The 20,932-nt window shown below is 33.8% G+C and overlaps 1 protein-coding gene across 1 annotated transcript; it reads right to left on the reverse strand.

The window, feature by feature from the left end:
• Window positions 1-14,455: 14,455 nt before the first annotated feature.
• LOTGIDRAFT_107859 (hypothetical protein) lies at window positions 14,456-16,639 on the reverse strand (the record flags this gene model as incomplete). Its single annotated transcript, XM_009065664.1, has 3 exons — window positions 14,456-14,667; window positions 16,246-16,428; window positions 16,486-16,639. Coding segments are annotated over 3 exons (549 nt in total), but the record flags the coding sequence as incomplete, so codon positions are not given.
• Window positions 16,640-20,932: the final 4,293 nt, after the last annotated feature.

A 20,932-nucleotide genomic window follows, 5' to 3' on the forward strand; every position in this document is an offset into this window, starting at 1 on the left:
ATTACCAGCAGAATTCCAATGAGTGACCGATCAACAAAGGTTTGTTTATTCAGACTGTACATTCATGGACATTTATAATTGGTTAAAACTCAATAAGAGAATGATTAAGAATCAAATAGTGTGCTTTTAAACACTAAAAAATAAGGAATCCATCTTTAATATACTGTATATCTTGGTTATGGACAAAATGAACCCATGGATGTATTTTTTATTAGGTCAATAACAATTTTTGCAAAAATTTTTGAAAACCATATACCAAAATCTAGATGAAAGTGTCTCTGGACTAATCTGAAATTTTTAACAAAAAAAAATCCTCCTGTTAATTTATTTAGGTCAAAACTATTTTACAAGTTTACTTCAATTTTTTTTTAGATTGATATGCATTATGGGAGGTGTTAGAAAACAAATGCCATGATCTATGTAAAATAAACACCTAATTGTAGAGAAATATGTGTCCTACAAATTCTAAAGGTTTCAACGAAAATTTAGCTGCTTAATTAATAATTGGTAGGCCTACACTCCGTTTTTAATTAACTATTATAACAAATTCAGTTTGATCAAGATGTAGATACATAGATGTAAATAACATATTTTTGAAACATTTTTAGGTATTATTTATGTGTTTTTTTTAAATTTTGCATACTGCTCTTTAAGGAATAGTTTTCATAAATTTGAGCCAAATTTTTGTTAAATCTACAAAAAAACCCAGAATGCCCCTTTAATAGTTAATTGCTAGAATATCTTTAAATGAACTTTTTGTAACAGATAACAACAGCCATAATTTAAATAGCAGACATTGCATAGGTCAAAGTGTGCTTCACATTCTGTACAAAAGGCATGTCCTGGACAATTAAATCACAACGATTCATTTCTTTTTTGTTTTTCTGATATTTTTGGTCCCCATTGTTATTTGAAAATGTTTCTACCAATGATGATATTTGTAACCAATCAAAGTTTGTCATGTACATTCTGTTTCTTTTAAACGATGTAGAATTGTGAAACAGCATAAGTGAAAGAGGCTGATACTATTATTTCTCCACTTTGGGTTTATCTACTCCAAAATTTGTTTTTTCATCAAAAAACAGGCTCTTCTTGACACGCTTTGATTAGGTTAAAAAAAACTTAATTAGAAATGGGTAGAAAAATTATGGCATATTTGATCGAAAGATGATAAATTGTCGTGACCTAAGTTAAAGGTCAACCAATAGAATTCCAGGTGTGTATCACATGTTCACTTCAGCATGGCCGTTTCAACGAACTCAATGTCTTTGTCTTCCATTTCAGAAGAAAGTAAGTGGATTGTCAACAAGGAAAAAAAAATAGCACAAAAGGTAAAAGTTTTCTCCCTTGTGTCACTTCATTTTCAATCTGGATGAGATGTTGTTTATGGTAATTCTGCAAGAAGGCGCAAGAGGCGCTCCAGTCGCAATAAAAAATCAGTAAATGTGCGCAGCCTTAAACGTTTCAGAACTACTTACCCAATGCTAGCTATGTCATTGTTGGATGGAGTCCATGTTGCTTTCTTAGATGGAGCATCATAATTAAAACCTGAGGCTGGCTGGTTGGTACCTGTTACTGAAACAGCATCGTTATTGCCATCTGTTGTGGTCAGGGTTAAAGTTATTGCTTCACCCACTGTAGCTGTTATTTGTGGCTTGTCTACAGTGATTTGTGGAATCTCGTTTTCTATTAACAGATAAGAGTTATAGTAATTCATTATTATCATTTCCAGTATATTCCATTAGGTAAACAGGGACAATCATTCCCATCTACCACAAAAGCACTTCATTTTATTTTATGGACATGAATCAAAAAATTCATAGTTAAGATAATACCTCTCTGTGGATCCTGACCTGGTTCAGGGTTCAATTTAGATTGACAAATTTGATTAGCATTATATTCCACCAAATTTCAGTTTTGGCTAATCAAGTTAAATTTTAATTGGCATTTCATATGAATTCAATTTCGATTTCAGTAACCATCAAAATTGTGCAGTTCGATCAGGTCGATCTTACCAATAACATTAGTTTCTTAAGGTTATAGAGACCGATATTAGTTGACGTATATTTCTAAAATTTGGCAGAAACTTCTCACGGAAAATATACAATTTGATTTACAGAAAGTCTAGGAAAATTTTAATTTTGGCTAATCATAAGTAATATGAAATAAACCGCGATGCAATACCGCTACATTGAATTGAAACCTTGTTATAGTTCTTGGCCTAGCCTCTGTATAATGTTAAAACTCCAAACCATATAGAGCTGGGATAATTGGAGAAATAAGATTAGACCACCTCAGAGACAAATGTTGGACTTACCACGTGCACTGATCTCGCTTTCGGCATTCAAGTTGCGTTCCTTAGTAAACTTTGCAACAGCTGGATCTTGAGTTATAGTGTAATCAAAAATACAGAACTCTTTGTCACTTCCACCACAAACATTGGCACCATCAGAGAGTTGTTGAGGAGTGAAGTCACTGGCAAATATTGGTGTGAATGCAGGATCATTATAGTCTTTATAGGTAAGACCATTTTGATAGGTAAACAAAGATTCTGCTTCTGTCACAGCCCCTTGAAGAATGAAAAACAACATGCTTTAATCAAGCCGTAAACATATGTACATATATTGTCATCTGAATGTATTTGCTTTAGTTCATTAAGATAAGTATTTTTAACAAAAAACTACAAGCCAAAGTTTCAATTTCGTATCGTGATACACATAAAGAACAGTTTTGCATCGTGTTACATATACAGATCAATTTCATATCGAAATACAGACCAGATCAGTTTTGTATTATGATACAGACCAGATCGGTGATACAGACTAGATCAGTTTCGTATCGTAATACAGAGAAGATCAGTTTCTTATTGTGATACAGACTATATCAGTTTTGTATTGTGATACAGACCAGATCAGTTTTGTATTGTGATACAGACCAGATCAGTTTTGTATTGTGATACAGACCAGATCAGTTTTGTATTGTGATACAGACCAGATCAGTTTTGTATTGTGATACAGACCAGATCAGTTTTGTATTGAGATACAGACCAGATCAGTTTTGTATTGTGATACAGACCAGATCAGTTTTGTATTGTGATACAGACTAGATCAGTTTCGTTTCGTAATACAGACCAGATCAGTTTATATTATGATACAGAACTGACTTGTTTTTTGTTAAATATCATTTTTGTATCGTGATACAGACCAGATGAGTTTTGTATTGTAATACAGATCAGATCAGTCATGTATTACGATACAGATCAGTTTTGTATTGTTCCAGTCTAAAATTAATGACAGAATAAGAGCTTACATGTTTTTCCAGCCTCATAGACCTCCTTATCAGTTGATGTGCTTGATAGGATTTCACCATTTTTTTTGGTAATATCATTTGTCTTGTCACCATCATAGTTACCAACTAGTCCTTTCACCTGAGCTGGAGCACCATCAGCTTTGAGAAAGTTTTTTGGTATACTAAATCCAACATTTAACATTCTTAGTGCCAAGTCCAATCTTAAGGTGACTCCTGAAATACCGTTTATGCATAATAATCATTAATAAGAATTTTACTAGACTTTTATTGTAGATCATATTTCAATGTTCTACTTGTGTTTATGTAGCTTCTGCAAAAACAACAGCATCTTGATTCATATTGCCAAATTTGTTGTTTCCATTTTCATTCAGACATATCATTAAGCTGAAATGAGGTGTTTTAAGATTGTGCAATACAATTCAATGGACATGTAAAATGATCAGCATCACCTTGAATTACTTGAATGATCTGAATTTATCAGATTCTGGCATTTGCTTTTGTGGAGATGGTAATGTGAGTTCAAGTGTGTTCATTAATCACTAAGAGCTTTGGCATTTGTCACTTAAAGGTGGGGCATGCTCCTTTAAACATCCACTCTGTTACTGGAGCATAGAGCTCATAGAGCTCATATGGCAGCACATGGCTATATCGAAATTATTTTCTCATGTTTTAACTAGAAATTATTACCATTTGAACTAATGATATCAGCTGTATTTTCTCCACTGCGTTTTAATGAAATGGCATTCGGTTTCATATAAAGATAATCTGCTTGTGCATAAAATTCCAATGACACATCTTTTCCATTTACAAATAAAACTAGTTCTAAAAGACAGATATTATGAATTATTATACCTTACAATATAGATAGTGCACCACAGACAGCTGTCTCACGAGAGCCAACATGCATGAAAATCAGACAAAAAAAAGAGCCCTGTTAAGATGGGTTTTATGTGCAAATTCCTAGTAATTTAGAAGTAAGCCCCAGCAGTTGTAAAGTTCAGTTGAGACTGATTGATTAGCAGTGTTATTGTACAAAACGTGTTTGGCGCCTGAACATTGTTAAAAATGAGATCCTTGGGCTTCTAATGTGTTCATGGGAGAGGGCTTCCAGCTCATAGAACTGGTGTCGCCATACATTGCCGAGACCTTCCAATTCATTCCTGGGCACAGGATGGCATAGAAGAATGAAGAAAAGCTTATATGAATAGAAAATAAAGGTGTTCTAATGACTTGGAAAAATACCAGTTTGTCTCACATGTTGATAATTAATTCATAATTAGCTATATTAAAAGAGAATTACCAGCAGAATTCAATGAGTGACCGATCAAGAAAGGTCAAAAAGTATTTTTTTTTGTTTATCCAGAATGTACATACATGGACATTAATGATTGGTTAAAACTCTTAATTATATGCAATAAGCATAACTGCTCTTTGAGCAGCTATGGAACTGTTAACAGAAAGCTTAGGGTCTATCCTTGTTTTGACAATCTGGATCCTGGATTGATCATCATAGGAGTTGCAAATGACATGATTTCTTTCCAGAATTCGTGAAAATCTCTCAGCAAAATACCTTTTCAAATGCTCAAAGTTAAAAATTGTTGACAAACTTAACAAAGAATTCATATGCAATAAGAACATAATGATATGATTAAGAATACATGATAATTCATTAGAAACACCAATTAATCAAATAGGTTGCTTAATTTGACACTAAATAATCAGGAAACCCATCTTTAATTATGGACAGGAACGCTTAAATTGTTGCCAACTACCCAACTTTCTCTTTGTGGATCATAAACAAATATTATATACCGGTAATAGTTTTATGACATTTTGTTGAAGAACAAAGAAGGAAGAATAATTTTAAAATTCAAAGACAAGGGTGATAACTCTATAAACAGAAATTACAAAGGTCACAGTAATTGTTGCAACAATTTGAATTTTTACATAATTGTGTATAATTCATTTGATTTTGCAGTCTGTAAAAAACGAATTTTTCCCCAGCCTGACATATATCTATTTCTCAAAACTTACGATCAAAAGAATTCGATAATTCAACATGTATGGTATCTCCATTTTCATCTTTCACTGCAAAAGCACCAAAAACTGTTGCAGCCAATTTAGCTCCCTGTGAATCTGTTACTTTCACAGTTCTGGCTTGGATGATAAATGTCTCTATTTGAAGGAAGGTGAATTCTCCTAAACCATTAAATGTGTAAGCAAATCCATCTGCTGTGGAAATGTGAGGATCACCAAAGCCAAAAACTGAAATAGAGTAGATTCATAATCCAAGAATGTAAATTAATAGCAGCTGTGAACGGTTGTGAACAGTTGATAGAGCTCAATATCCATACTACTTTTCAAAATTAAATCAGTCCAACTCCAGTAATTCAAAGTTTAGAATGTCATCACTTCAATTTGCATTATTCTGATTTTCAGTCTGTGGCTCTTGCAATTCCACTAAAACTAAATATTTTAGGACATCACTATCTCAAGCTAGTATAAAATGATTTTCATTGTAACAAACAAATACATAGACTATATGATTATGCTTCTTGATTACCTTCAGACAACTAAAAAAACATAATAAATTATGCATGGGTCTTATGTGGAAATAACACACAGAAATATAGTTCACAACCATTTTGCATCTCTAATAATCTAAATAAGTAGAATTTTAAAAAAATTCTATAACTTTTCAACTAAGCCTTCAAATCACATTTAAGGCTTTAGAAATTGTTTTAAATGTGATTTAAATGCTTTGTTGAAACAGTAACGAAAAATTCTCACTTTTAAAATAGTGCTCAATACATCAATTGTAGAGCGATATAGAAATACCACTGTTAAAATAGTGCTCAATAAATCAATTGTAGAGTGATAAAGAAATACCACTGTTAAAATAGTGCTCAATACATCAATTGTAGAAGCTATAGAAATACCACTGTTAAAATAGTGCTCAATAAATCAATTGTAGAACTATAGAAATACCACTGTTAAAATAGTGCTCAATAAATCATTGTAGAGCGATATAGAAATACCACTGTTAAAATAGTTCTCAATAAATCATTGTAGAGCGATATAGAAATACCACTGTTAAAATAGTGCTCAATAAATCAATTGTAGAGCGATATAGAAATACCACTGTTAAAATAGTGCTCAATAAATCATTGTAGAGCGATATAGAAATACCACTGTTAAAATAGTGCTCAATAAATCAATTGTAGAGAGATATAGAAATACCACAGTTAAAATAGTGCTCAATACATCCATTGTAGAGCGATATAGAAATACCACTGTTAAAATAGTGTTCAATACATCAATTGTAGAGCTATATAGAAATACCATTGTTAAAATAGTGTTCAATACATCAATTGTAGAGCGATATAGAAATACCATTGTTAAAATAGTGCTCAATACATCAATTGTAGAGCGATATAGAAATATTAAAACAAAAAATTAAAAACGTGTTGTTGTTACTCAGAATTTTACGCTATGCGATCTTCAGACAACTGACATATTTGTTGAAAGGTTATGGCAGCTGTTTTCAACCTGTTTTTGTATGTGTTCCCAAATAGAATCAGCATGAATATGATGTCCATAACTAACGAAATTGTAACTATGATTGGATACCAGGCACGTTCTCGCATAGTTTGATAGTAATAAGAGACAATGTTAATTAAGACTGTGTATAGTGTAGTCATCATATGAGATATTGTATATATTGTAGTTGGAAAGTTTTTATTTTTCACAGCCTGTGAATGGTTGTGATACATCAAATGTCCCCAAAAGAAAAGTGCAAATATCCCCACCTTGGGACATTTTCCTGTGGTTGAAACCGTATAATATTATAGCCTTTTTAAAATTTGATGTATAATGTGGCAGTAGTGATTCAATATGGTTGTGAACTACATTTGTGTGTGTTATTTCCATGTAAGAACCATACATAGTTTCGTATGATGAAAACCTACCTAAATCTTCACTAGAAACACTTAAACATTCCTTGGTTGGTCGAACTTGTCTGAAGAGATTACATTTTGAAGCCTGAATACAGCAATCGTTCCATGGGGTGAAATCCTCTTCTAGATACTGCGGTTTGTTGGTAAGGGGATTATATTTCAATAAGCTACCAGAGAATGGATCTGATACTATGAATTGTTTGGAATTGGTCTCATAACAACAAAGCTGAATTTAAAAATAAATTGAATTGCTCAAAGTGTGCATATTTAAGTTCTATTATTAAGTCTCAAATTTAGCAAAACTTCCCTTATAATACAATAATACTTATATTTCAACATGCAAGACAATGATTCTGAAATAGTGGGAAATGACAAATCGTCCTACTTTTCTGCACGATGTGAGCTAATGAAGACGGGCAAGGCCATGCAGGGTGCAATGAGGGGAAAATTTGCCAGGACAGTGGCATAAGCCTGTTCTTTTTCGATTCCCAACTATAGGGATCTATATCGTAATTAGCGGGAGAGTGGCAAGCTATAAATAGCTTATAGCGCTACCAGAATACAACTACGGCAGAAAACTTGTTAGATTACAACAAAAAATGTAACATGAACATTTTTTTTTTAGAAAAAAAAACATGAAGATCTGATTGCAAATGCCATTTTTCAGTCATCAATCAGACATTCATAAACCTTAGAATCAATAGCACTAGTCTCATATACGTGAATAATAATCTGTAATAATGTTCACAACTAACCATCGAATTTGAGCCCTCTAACAATTATGAGCATACAGACAAGAGGTTCTCCAGGCAAAGGGGAAACCGCTTTATGTGATTTACCTAACAGATCTAGTGCTTCTGAAGACTTCTGTCCATATATTCATTGCCCATTTTTTTTATGACCAATCATACTTTAGTCTCCGAAACTGGAATTTTTTAGCTAAGCCCATCTAAAATAGTGTTCACAGCTCACAAAATTTTAGTCTTCAAATGCATGTGTGTCCAAAATTATCCGCTTTTGAATGTTAAAATGACGACTCTTCAATTTAAGATACTCTGTGACATATAGAAAAGACATCTATAGAGGTAATGAGTAAAATTAATAGGTTGAAGTATTTTTAAAGGAATTATGTGATTTTGTACATTTCTAGTACTTCTGAAGACTATTTAAATATATTCAAGACTAAAATCAACCCCCCAAAATTGCGCACCTGTCCCTTTAATTATATCAAAATATTGAAATATTAAAACAACGTTTGAAATAAAATATCAATAAAACTTACTCTGGAGTATGTTCCATGTAGATTCAATGTATTGATAGCATAGCATACTCTATTAGCATCATTTATTTCTTCCTCAAATTTTCCACTTAAAAAGTCTTTAGTACATGGACAGCTTGGCACTTCAGCATTTTTGGTTTTGTATTCATTCTTATTCTTTGCTTCTTTAGCGTGAAATACTTTACATCGTTCAAGATAGTTGGCTGTTATCTCACCGACTTTATAGATCCATATACCATTTGATACTATAAAGCGACATTAAATTTATATAAGACATCAGTTTTCAGGAAATCAGGCCCCGTATTCTCGAAACAATCTTAGCGCTAGGACATCCTGGGGTCTGTCTTTAGGTTTGGTCAAGATTGTTTGGTTTAAAGAGTGTGCTTTAAAACTTAACTGTGTTTTCAAGACAGGACAGATTATTATTGTCATTCTAAATTGTAGGTGACCGCTTGGCTCAGGGAGTTGCTTGCTAACCTGAAGGTCCAGGGTTCAATCCCGGCATAGGTCGAGATAATACCTTCGGATTTCAACCAGGTTCCCCCCTGTCAGTGATGCAGGTAAGCTGGGCTGACATGAAAAATGGATCTTGTCGTTCGGATGGGATAATAAACAGAGGCCCCGTGTGCTACAGACTGTGCACTTTAACGAACCCTTGACAGCTGGAAAAAGAGCAGGCCGACGTTGTCCTGGCAATATTGCACCCAGCATGGCGTCGCCTATCTTCAATAGACAACACGTACAGAAAAATAAAACTCATGTCATTTCATTTGAAACCTCGTATTACATTATGCGAAATTACTTTTCGAGAAAAATGCAAAAAATTGTTTGTAGACCTAGGCGTATTAGGTTAAAATCTTATTTATTACTCTTTTCATCGCTATATGTAGTTTTCAATTCTTTGACAATTTAAACCTGGTATAATAATTTTAGTACTCTGACCTATTCACCCATAACTCTCGTATACAAGGATTTTCTGAAAGATTGATGCCGTGTATATTATATAATCTTTTACACGGTTTTAAATCTGATTGTTAATATACGTGTTATATAATTAATGATTTTGTGTATTTACAACCAACTTAGGAATAAGAGGTTTTGATCACAAGATCTGCTCTTTTACAAGCTTCCGAACGGAAAAAGTCAAAATGACCAAATATGGCATATACGAAGTTTCAAGCGGTCACCCTCGATATGTATACTATGAACCTACCTGTATTTCCCTTCAATGATTTCATACTAGTAATCAGTGGATCTTGAGAATATTCATTGACTGTAAAACCTTGATCATTTCTGAAACCAATTACTACATTACTGGTCTCTGCCCACGTATTATCACCATAAAAATACAAAGCGTAGGTTTCAAAACCATCACTTACCAATACCAGTTGAAATGTTGCATGCTAAAATAAAATAATATATTGAAGAGAGGCCAATGGCTTTTATATCAAAGAGATGGGATATAGAGTAAAATCTTACATGGCAGTGTTCCTACACAATCTGTAATGTTATGAGTGAAACGTCCGAGGGGGTCGAAATATCCTAGTTATAGGATTTATGCGCTAAAAACTTGCTTTCCAGGCTGCGAGGGGGGCGGCGGCTGCCCCTTGTGACAACCCCCAACCCCCCTTTTGGCTTTGAAACAACCTTAAAAAATCTTACATAAAAACTTTCCTCCTAATGTATTTAAATATTTTCAATTTAAGTAATATCGCATTGTATCAAGGTCAAAATGACCTCTTTTGCGATCTAATCCTATGATTTGCCAAAACTAATAGTAAAATTCATCACATCTGCAAGTCAAATCAAAACGTATATTTTTCATGAAAATTATTGTCCAATTCGGGCAATATAAGAGCAACTCTCGGTATTCAGAGGTTCTGTAACACATTTTGTAAGAGCCTTGGTTCTTTCCATGACGTTTGGTAACGTCGAACAAATGGTGGTTGTGTGTTCTAATCTCAATCGGCATGTGAAAATTGTTGTCAAAAAGAAGTTCACTCACCTGTGAAGCAGTTTCATATATTTTAGATATTTCTTTCCATGTCACAATTATAACAGTTGTTGCCTCAAATGAAGTTTTGGGTGCAAAGTTTTGAACATCTAAAGATGCCCTGGTCAAGACAGCTTGTGATTCTACCGAAATAGATTCCGTAAGGGTATGTGCTTGATAGAATATATCCCCATTTATATCTGCATCCAGATCAGTCCAAGCTACAGCCAAGATGTCATATGTAACATTATCAAGTGAAGCACTCTTAGGTCCAGCAGTTTTCACTAAACTTAAAAATCCATTGGAAGATATCTGGAAAATATATTGATAAATCAAATGTCAGAAGGGAAAATTCATACAAAAAACTTACATCAAGCATACTTTTAAATTTTATTCAGATTTGCCTATGCAATGGGATAAGTCATTCTAATTCAGGTAGAAGAGTTCAATTGAACTAATTCTTATCCATTTTAAAGATGGGTTCCCTTATTTTCATTTATGAAAATGAAAATGAAAATACTTATATGAATAGAAAGTAGAGGTGTTCTTATGACTTGGAAAAATACCAGTTTGTCTCACATGTTGATAATTAATTCATAATTAGCTAAATTAAAAGAGAATTACCAGCAGAATTCCAATGAGTGACCGACCAAGAAAGGTCAAAAAGTTTTTTTTGTTTATCCAGACTGTACTTACATGGACATTTATGATTAGTTAAAACTCTTAATTATATGCAATAAGCATAACTGCTCTTTGAGCAGCTATGGAACTGTTACAGAAAGCTTAGGGTCTATCCTTGTTTTGACAATCTGGATCCTGGATTGATCATCATAGGAGTTGCAAATGACATGATTTCTTTCCAGAATTCGTGAAAATCTCTCCGAAAAATACCTTTACAAATGCTCAAAGTTAAAAATTGTTGACCAACTTACAAAGAATTCATTGTGTAGTGAAGAGCCATAGGGTATTTTGGATGGTATAGTAAGAGTACCAACAGAGTCTTCACCGTCAGGTAGCTTCGAATCAGATTGACTTGTACTGTATAATTCTAAATATAGTAACATGTACAATACAAAATCATATCAATCTCGAGGAAGTTTGGGTTTAATATTGTGAACAGAACTTTTATTTAAGTTGGTAAAACCAAAATACCATTCAAGAAATTCAAAAAAGTAAAGAAGCAAGATCGGATGTTACTAGCAAAAACAAAACAAGTTTATATACAAAAAACAGAGAAGCAATTTGGGTTTGTGGAAGTCTACCATTGGTAACACGGCCTTCCAGACACCAGAAATTCAAATCCAAATCAACTCAAGGCTGTGAAATCATCGGCTTTAAACTTACCAGTTGTTCTGCAATACAAAAAGAAAAAATACAAAAAATTAAATTTGTTAGACAAGATAGTTATCAGGTTGAGAATGTTACAATAAAAATATGACAGTGGCTATTCGCACCGCGACAGTATAAAAATGGGCATTAAAAAACCTAACAAAGTCACTTAATATCATTCTTGACAATCAAAATGTCTTCACGCTTTAAAAAAAAAACTACGCGCCTAGTGTATCTTTTTTTTTTTATCTGTAACGTTGTTAACAGACATAGAGAACATGCATCGTGACGATGCAAATAGCCAGTGCGTAAAAATACAATATTGCTGCTGTCTCTACACTGTTCTGCTACATTTACTGAATCTGTCTCTAACTTTAAAGGTATTAGAAGATCAAGGTTACGCGTTATTGAACTATGCTCTTCAGATGAGTCGCAATCAAAATAGAGAAACTATCATATCCAGAGGAAATACAATAAAGCAGATTTCGATCACTTAGGTCATCAAAAAGAGCAATTTTGCTCGAAAAGAGAACAAGAGCAACTGTTGGTGACTGTTGGTGAGCTCAGGTTCCCAATTGCATCGGTGGATCAGATTCTACCAGATGTCACCAGAAGCTAGCAGTCGTTGACAATACAGTTGCTCTCAGATTCAGTTAATCAGAAGGTAGACCTGAGCCATTTTTAAGGCTTGTTATTTCTCAACTTACCCACAGAAGTATAAGCCAGCTACATTCAAAATACACTGTTGTTGAGCAGGACACAACTCACAAATTGCAGCAACTTAAAAAAATAATTAAACATTTTGAAAAATAACAATAAACTTCATCATAAACTGGCAGTCTAAAATAGGAAGGCTTACAGTAGGCCAGTCCAAATAAAGCCTATGGTGACCTTCACTATATATAGAATTATTAGCTACTAGTAGGGGGAAATTGTGAAGGAGTTCAGTTTAGGTCATAATGTTCAAGATAAAAAAGCTTCTGATCCCAAGAATGAGGTTTTATGAACAATTTTTATTGCACTTTTCAGTATTCCTTACATATGATAGTATCGTATATCAAACACGACTGTTGAAACATTGGTTTTGCATAATTTATTGAAATTGATAGGTATACATGTGGATGCCAAACAATATACGCCCACTTCCCTTTTTTCAGTACATCAAGGGCAGTCGTCAAATTGTACCAAAAATATTATAAATATAAGATATTGTTGATTTAAACAATGACACAAAATTTAATAATCTTCGAAAAAATATTTCTGTTCACATGCGACATTTAACATAATTTCATTGTAACGAGGGTTAAAACTTTCATACCCTAGTGGATTGTGGAATCGTACTCAAATTCGAACTTGTCCAAGATCTTCTGGATATAAAGAAGATCACACCAAATGTTCTCGGATCAAGACTGTAGCTCTTTGTGGACGGACAGACGGACCAAAGGGAAAACAATACACATCCACAATTACTCACCAAGCTGGTTGGCACCATTCTCTATCAAGGGATCTTTAGTTATTTGGAACTTGACATCACCAACAGTAATGGAACCTTGTGTTTGTATGTCACGTAAGCATTGAGCACTATTACTAGTATCTGTTGATGCCGGGAAAACAAATTTGAAATTTATGACTGACTTGTCCTTGCTGAAATTAGAAATAGTAAGTGTGTTCTTAATTTCAATATAATAATTTGATTAATCATTTGCCCAAATGATGATGCTAACAGTTAAACATGGAAGACAAGTTTTTGATAGACATTGATTTTATATTGCCAGTTATTGCAATGTAGCTAAATCGGAACACATTTTTTAAACTCTATTGATTGTTTTTACCAAATTATTACAGGACAGGTTCAAGATTTTAGGGGGTTGATTAGGGTCTTGAATGCATGTAAATAGTCCTCAGAAGATGTATGGGAGCCACGGTGGCTCAGTGAGTTGCTAACCTGAAGGTCCAGGGTTCAATCCCGGCATAGGTCGAGATAATACCTTTGGATTTTTCAACCCAGTTTCCCCCTGTCAGTGATGCAGGTAAGAGGGGCTGACATGGAAAAAGTGTCTAGTCGTTCGGATGGGACAATAAACCGAGGCCCTAAATTCCTTCAAAAGTACCTCAAAATTTTTACTTTTATTCTGAAGAAAAGACGACTCGTCATATATTTACATTCAAAAGCGATTATTTCGACGGTGAGCTACGAACCGATTAGTTAAAAATTTCCAGTGTCTGAGGCTAAAGTATAATTCGTAAAATAAATGGCAAACTAGTCCCTCTATGATCCTTTTTTCTAAAAAAGTTTCATGACGCCCTGTTGTCTATTGATTTGATCAATTATAGTATATTTGGGTGTTCAGTATTTTTCCTAATAATGGGTCCTTGTCAAGGATGTAGTGAGGGATCTTTTCTAGACAAAGGTAAGAAGAGATGTGCATTGTACATCACCATTATACATAACTTGACGGAATATATTGTGTCATATTTTGAACTCCTTACTTTAACGCAATCTGTATATTCAGAATACAATCTGTATATCCAGTTTACAATCTGTATATCCAGTATACAATCTGTTTATCTAGTATACGGTCTGTATATCTAGTATACAATCTGTATATCCAGAGCAGAATCTGTATATCCAGAGTGCAATCTGTATATCCAGAATACAATCTGTTTATCTAGTATATAGTCTGTATATCTAGTATACAATCTGTATATCCAGTATACAATCTGTATATCCAGTATACAATCTGTATATCCAGTATACAATCTGTATATCCAGTTTACAATCGGTATATCCAGTATACAATCTGTATATCGTATACTAATAGCTAGGAACAGACAATAGCTTTTACTTACTCAACATCTAGAACTTCTACACTAGACAATGTTGTTGCTTTCACCTTACATGTGTTAAGAATCTGAAAAATATACAACCATGTGTAAGTAGCTCCTTCTTCACCCCTAGAATTGAGGATGGTCTGGGTTTGACCCCCAGTCTCAAGTTACTTATTTTTAATAGGGTAAAAATTTCATTGTAACATCTTAGTACAGGATCAAGAATGAAAAAAATTGCTGTGCTTCCATTCTAGTCTTGGCCAATACCAATATGAATAGAAATGGGCTGGGTTAAGCTACAACCTGTCCAAGATGGTGCACAATCTGCTTTAACAAGTTTGTAATCTGCATTTATCTTCCCAAATTCATGGTCATGCTAGTTTGTATTTGTCTAAGCTGGTTTATAAACTGCCAATACTATTTTTATAATCTGCATTTATCTACCAAAATTTATGGTCATGCTAGTTTGTATTTGTCTAAGCTTGTTAATAATCTGCCAATACTTGTTTGTAATCTGCATGAAAAAGTCTTGGTCCTGGGTTCTTATTTCAATCAAAGTCCAAAAAATATGGTGATGTTAAATAGTTCCATATCTTTGTTCAACATAGAGAAATACTATACAATGTGGGTACATGAGGTATCACAAATATCAGTTAATGGTAGTATCCCCCGAAAACCTCCTGGCAAAATAAGGCTCTTCCTTTTTTTTCTGCATTATCTGTCACAAACATTTGAATTATAAAAATTAGAAGTTTGTCTGTATCTGTGGCAGGGTGCATTTTTAAAGAAACTTGGTTGTTTTATTTATTTGTTGTCTTATCTTTATGCACCACTACTGTTTTAATAAGCACATAATTACTTTACACTGACCTAATACTAATTTTCTTATTATTGCCCTCTCTTAGTCTCTTAACTGAACTGATCTCACTAGACCTTGTCACCTTCTGTCATTGGCCAGCTTAGTGAGTTGTCAGTGAGTTTCATCACCTATCCAGTTAGAAACTGTACTTTTTATCCTGGTCTTTGAAACAGAAGGAAACTTTATGAAATAGTTGATTTGGCTGCTTCAACCTTTTTCATCATAGTTATTTCCTTCAAATAACTTAACAGGTATGTGTGTTTTGGGTCTTTTATAGAGTAATTGTCTTTCTGGGTAACTATATTTTGTATGAGAGGTGTACAAATGTAACAATGGCATTATAAGTATTTAGTAACGGCAGCCATCTTGAATTTCTATACTTTTTACATTTTAAGTTGATGCTGATAGTTTTTATATCGTTTTCCCCCTTGAGCTAACCCGTCTACATATCCTCAGATATGATATGATCACCCTATTTTGTTGTATTTTTAGCAACAAGATACAAAGTTATTTGTAATAAAAACTTACAGCTGTTTCTGTGGCTGTTTTAAAGTCATTATAACCAGGACTTGATGAAGCAGTCAAACTCTCTGTGTTATCAACTCCTAAACAAGCATTTAACTCCGGTGCTGGAAATATTTATTGAAAATTATGAATTATTGTAAGTATATACTATGTATATCCTGTATACAATCTGTATATCCAAAATACAATCTGTATATCCAGTACATAATCTGTACATCCAGTATACAGTCTGTATATCTAGTATACAATCTGTACAAACAGGATACAATCTGTATATCTAGTAAACAATCTATATGCCCAGAAAACAATCTGTATATCCAGTATGCAATCTGTATATCCAGTATACTATCTATATACCCTGAATAGAATCAGTATATCCAGTATACAATTTATATACCCAGAATACAATCTGTGTATCCAGTATACAATTTATATACCCAGAATACAATCTGTATATCCAGTATACAATCTGTATATCCAGTATACAATCTGTATATCCAGTATACAATCTGTATATCTAGTATACAATCTGTATATCTAGTATACAATCTGTATATCCAGTATACAACCTATATACCCAGAATACAATCTGTATATCCTGTATACAATCTATATACCCAGAATACAATCAGTATATCCAAAATTCAATCTCTATATCCAGAATACAATCTTTTTCATAATTCAGATCATCATTTCTTCTCCATGGGCAATTTCTGTGGACTACTATACTGGCTCAGATTGAGCATGGGGAAAAAGGTACATGTTTTCCGTAATTGTTGTTATTTATATAAACTAATCAGTGTTTCGGCACCAAATCAAGGATTATTATAATTTAAAAATTCTCCAAAACATGACTACTTGGAAATTTGGGAATTCAACCAAATCGAAAGGCCTATGCAATAAATGAACAAATTCCTAAACATACATATTTCCACAAGTAAGGGTAGAATCTTTATGTATTTTTATAAGCTTATTGTTTAGACCTACAAATCAGGCAAGTCAGTGGCATTAACTCTTGGTATGGTACACCGTCCCAAAATATTAAGATTATTTCAGCTAAGCCACAAGGAAATGAAGAGAATTAGGTACATACCATCACTTCCACTTCCTTCAACAGCACGTTTGTCACGATTCTTTAATAGATCTTCTTCTGCAGCAAATCCTGGTAATAGCCACTCTTCTTCATATTCCAGCTCTGTGACTTTCGGTTCATGAGTGGTGATTCCTACATTAGGTAAGGTAGTTGTTGGTCCCCCATAGGTCTTATTGTAGTGGGTTGGCTTTTTTGTTATTAAAATAAAACCTTCACTTCCAAAGTCATCTTGTTCTGAAATTCAATACCAATATAAGTATAGGAGCTGAGGTGACAATTGATGTTATAATATATTGATCTGGTCTTTTTCGTGAACATATTTTCGGATCAAGGTTTTTCTTAACCAATTTCTGTCAAAGGTCTGTACACCATTTAATTACTATCCAAATAATAGACAGAAATTACACTTAACTTGGTCTAGAAGTAACAAACTCCAAGCTCAATGAGCAACAATAAAGTGAATTCATTGGAATCACTGAAGACTACGATAGTGTCAAGATAGATAGTTGACATCCATGATTTCGTATGTTTCAGAAAATTAAGGCCCTCCCCTAAATACACCAAATTTCAAACCTTGCATGATAGCAGTAACCGTAAAATCGTAAAATGACTTACCAAAATTTTGAACATATCGAGTACCTTCAGCGACCAGCGCCAGTTGGAATAATATAACAACAGAATAAATGTATACACGACCTGAAAATACAATAGATTAAGACAAATGATTAAGGTTCACAATATGATTTAACCAAATCGTCAATTATAAACTGAGTTTAATCAGAATCTAATCATTTAATCATAGGTATAGTCTCTCTTTTCAAGGGAACAGTGGCGGCTCAGTGGGTTAGACGCTTGCTCACTAACCTGAAGGTCAAGGGTTCAATCCCGGCATACGTCGAGATGATACCTTCGGATTTTGCAACCCGGTTTACCCTGTCAGTTATGTAGGTAAGATGGGACAATAAACCGTTTGCACGTTAAAGATCCCCGGACAGTTGGGAATACGAAAAAAGAGCAGGCTTATGCCGCTTTCATGGTAATATTTGCCTCATTGTATCCTGCATGGCATTTGCTGTCACTAGCTAGTACCATGTTAACTGAATTGATCAAAACTTTCGACAATATTCTTAAAGGTGTACTCATGCCCACAGTATCTCATGGGATCCATCGCAGTGAACATCATCGAAACACTACCAACAGCAGCTGGATGGTCTCAGATTCCAAACGCTCCGATCGCTGGAGAGATCTGCTTGCAAGCAGACTATGAATTCAGATTGACTAAAACCAGCGAATGATCAGAGTCGTTGGAGACCCAGTTGCTGTCAGTTTCATGAACATACATGTCAGAAAACTGGTGTCTTGATTGTAATTAATCACGAATCTGGATCATTGGCTTCTTGGGTAAATTTTGTAGTTTTGGCAAGCATTAGGCTCGCTTTAGTAAGGCATTTGTATCAAATACAAAAGTTTGAAGCATAATATGCACCTCATTGATTACAAATAACATTATTACAGATCGTAACTAGGATCTTTTATCTATGTGGCAAAACCCTGCCGTATTTGAAGTTAGTTGTTATGCCTTACATAGTAAGGCTTTCGGTAGACATGAACAGTAACCATCTTTGTCGTAGAATAAAAGCACTAACGATTCGAACCGCTAAACGAAACCCGAAATCCAAAATAACATTTTGGAGAAACATTGGTAGCAGCTGATGAACTCTTCACATGTGGAAGTATATCAATCACAAGTGAGTAAGAAATTCCGTAGAAATCAAATAAGCGATATATTTAACAAGTATCATATACATTATTTTTAAAATAAAATTTCTTGTATGTCCAATTCGGATTGAGGAACTTGCCTCATTTGCTTTTATGTTTTTTACGGCCCTGTATTGAGAAAAAATCAGTAAACTATAAAAAAAAAAATTGGTTTAGAAATATATCTTAAATTAAACTTGATGTATGTTTTGTCTGAAATGTTAATGTATGGGTAATATAGCCGGGGAATTCATTTTCAGTTTATTCGGTAACAAATGAAAAGTCAAAAAGAAAGGTAGATTGTTTCGTACTCGTAGATCCGAGTTCCGGTCGACTACTGGCACCTGTGGTTAAATTGATGGTAACAGATTCCGACAGCTCTAGTCCATGACAAGATCAAAGGAAAACCACGAGGACCTGGTAGCAATTTTGATACAGCAGTCGCTACAATGTACCCAAATTGCAAAATTTCTACCAATCATTGAAATTCCAATTGCTGTCAACTGGAAGTCCGCCCAAAACCTCACGGGATATGGACTCAAATGTTCTTGAAAGTATTTTACATAGAAAACTCAAGCAGATATTTGATAATATATAAATATTTGGTCAGTGAATATTTGCGTACGTCAGGTGATATGTTTCAACCTCTGATTGGCACCGTTGGGATAAAATGCGAGGCATGTGTTTATAAAATCACAACATTGAAGTTGAGTCATATTGGTGTTTAAATTAAATAAGTTTGTACCCTTCTCGTCTTTTATGTTGTACAATAAAACCAGTTTCGTGATACATCGATGGCTAGAACACTTTACACTGCCGCACAATACATGTACATGTATTTCTAACTTTTCCTAGCTCGTTGGTTCGGCTCTGGTGCAATCATTCATCTCTCAGTAGTGAAAATGAGACATAATAAATAGTGTATAGTGTTTGGATATCCTTTTTTCAAAATACATTGTGTATCTCTCTGACAGCTTAATAAAATGATGATCTGCGCTGCTTATGAACAAAATATTCATAAAGGATATATTGTCAATGTTCAGTGGTGGTTTGATAGAGGTTTTTTTTTTAAAAAGAACTTAAATGTTAAGTAATAAACTAGTAATAGGAGACTTGTAAATATGTTCATGATTTAATTTGAGATAACATCATTGCATTTTCTAAAGACACATTTTTGATTGTACGCCTACGTTCGTAGCAATATATTATATGGATAGAGATAAATAACAGCACAGGACGCTGATGAATACAAGGAAGGCTTCACGACCAGACGACAAAAAAAATAAAATTCTGCTTCTTGAATTTCGGTTACGACTGACATTTCCATCAATAACAGAACAGCTACGAACACTGTAATTGTAGGTGGCCCTAATTTAGCTAATTCGCTCCCGTCCGTTGAATTTCAAACTTTTTCGCACGATGTCTTCTGGGTTAATAAAAAAAAGCATACTGCTTCTTGAATTCCGGTTACGACTGACTTTTCCATCAATAACAGAACACCTACGAACACTGTAATTGTAGGTGGCCCTAATTTAGTTAATTCGCTCCCGCCCCTTAAATGTTAAACTTTTCCGCACGAAGTCTTCTGGGTTTTTCCTCCTCGATCAGATAAAACGTTTGATAGAAAGATACCCATTATTAAATATGTACGTAGTGAATATAACTCTGCTGTGCAATGTGACTATTAAGTTCAAATCATTGAAATTAAACAAGAATAGAGTCACGATATTTTAGAAAGTCACTGGTGCAGTGAAGGGCCCTGGTGTACATATAAAATTTAAATAATTATAAAAAAAGTCCAATGCTTTGCAACAGGCCGACAACAATTAATCAATCTATAACCTTTTTAATAAATACATTTCATAAGCAAATGTCACGAAACATGTTTTTTATGAGCTCGTACACTAAAAATATCTGTGAAAAGTATACAAGGAACGCTAACGCTTGCAGATTTTATTTACACTATTCAGATTTTTTTAAGGCAACGTTAATTTCACTAAAA

Source organism: Lottia gigantea (assembly GCF_000327385.1).
Source record: "Lottia gigantea unplaced genomic scaffold LOTGIsca_7, whole genome shotgun sequence".
NCBI classification, from domain to species: Eukaryota; Metazoa; Mollusca; class Gastropoda; family Lottiidae; genus Lottia; species Lottia gigantea.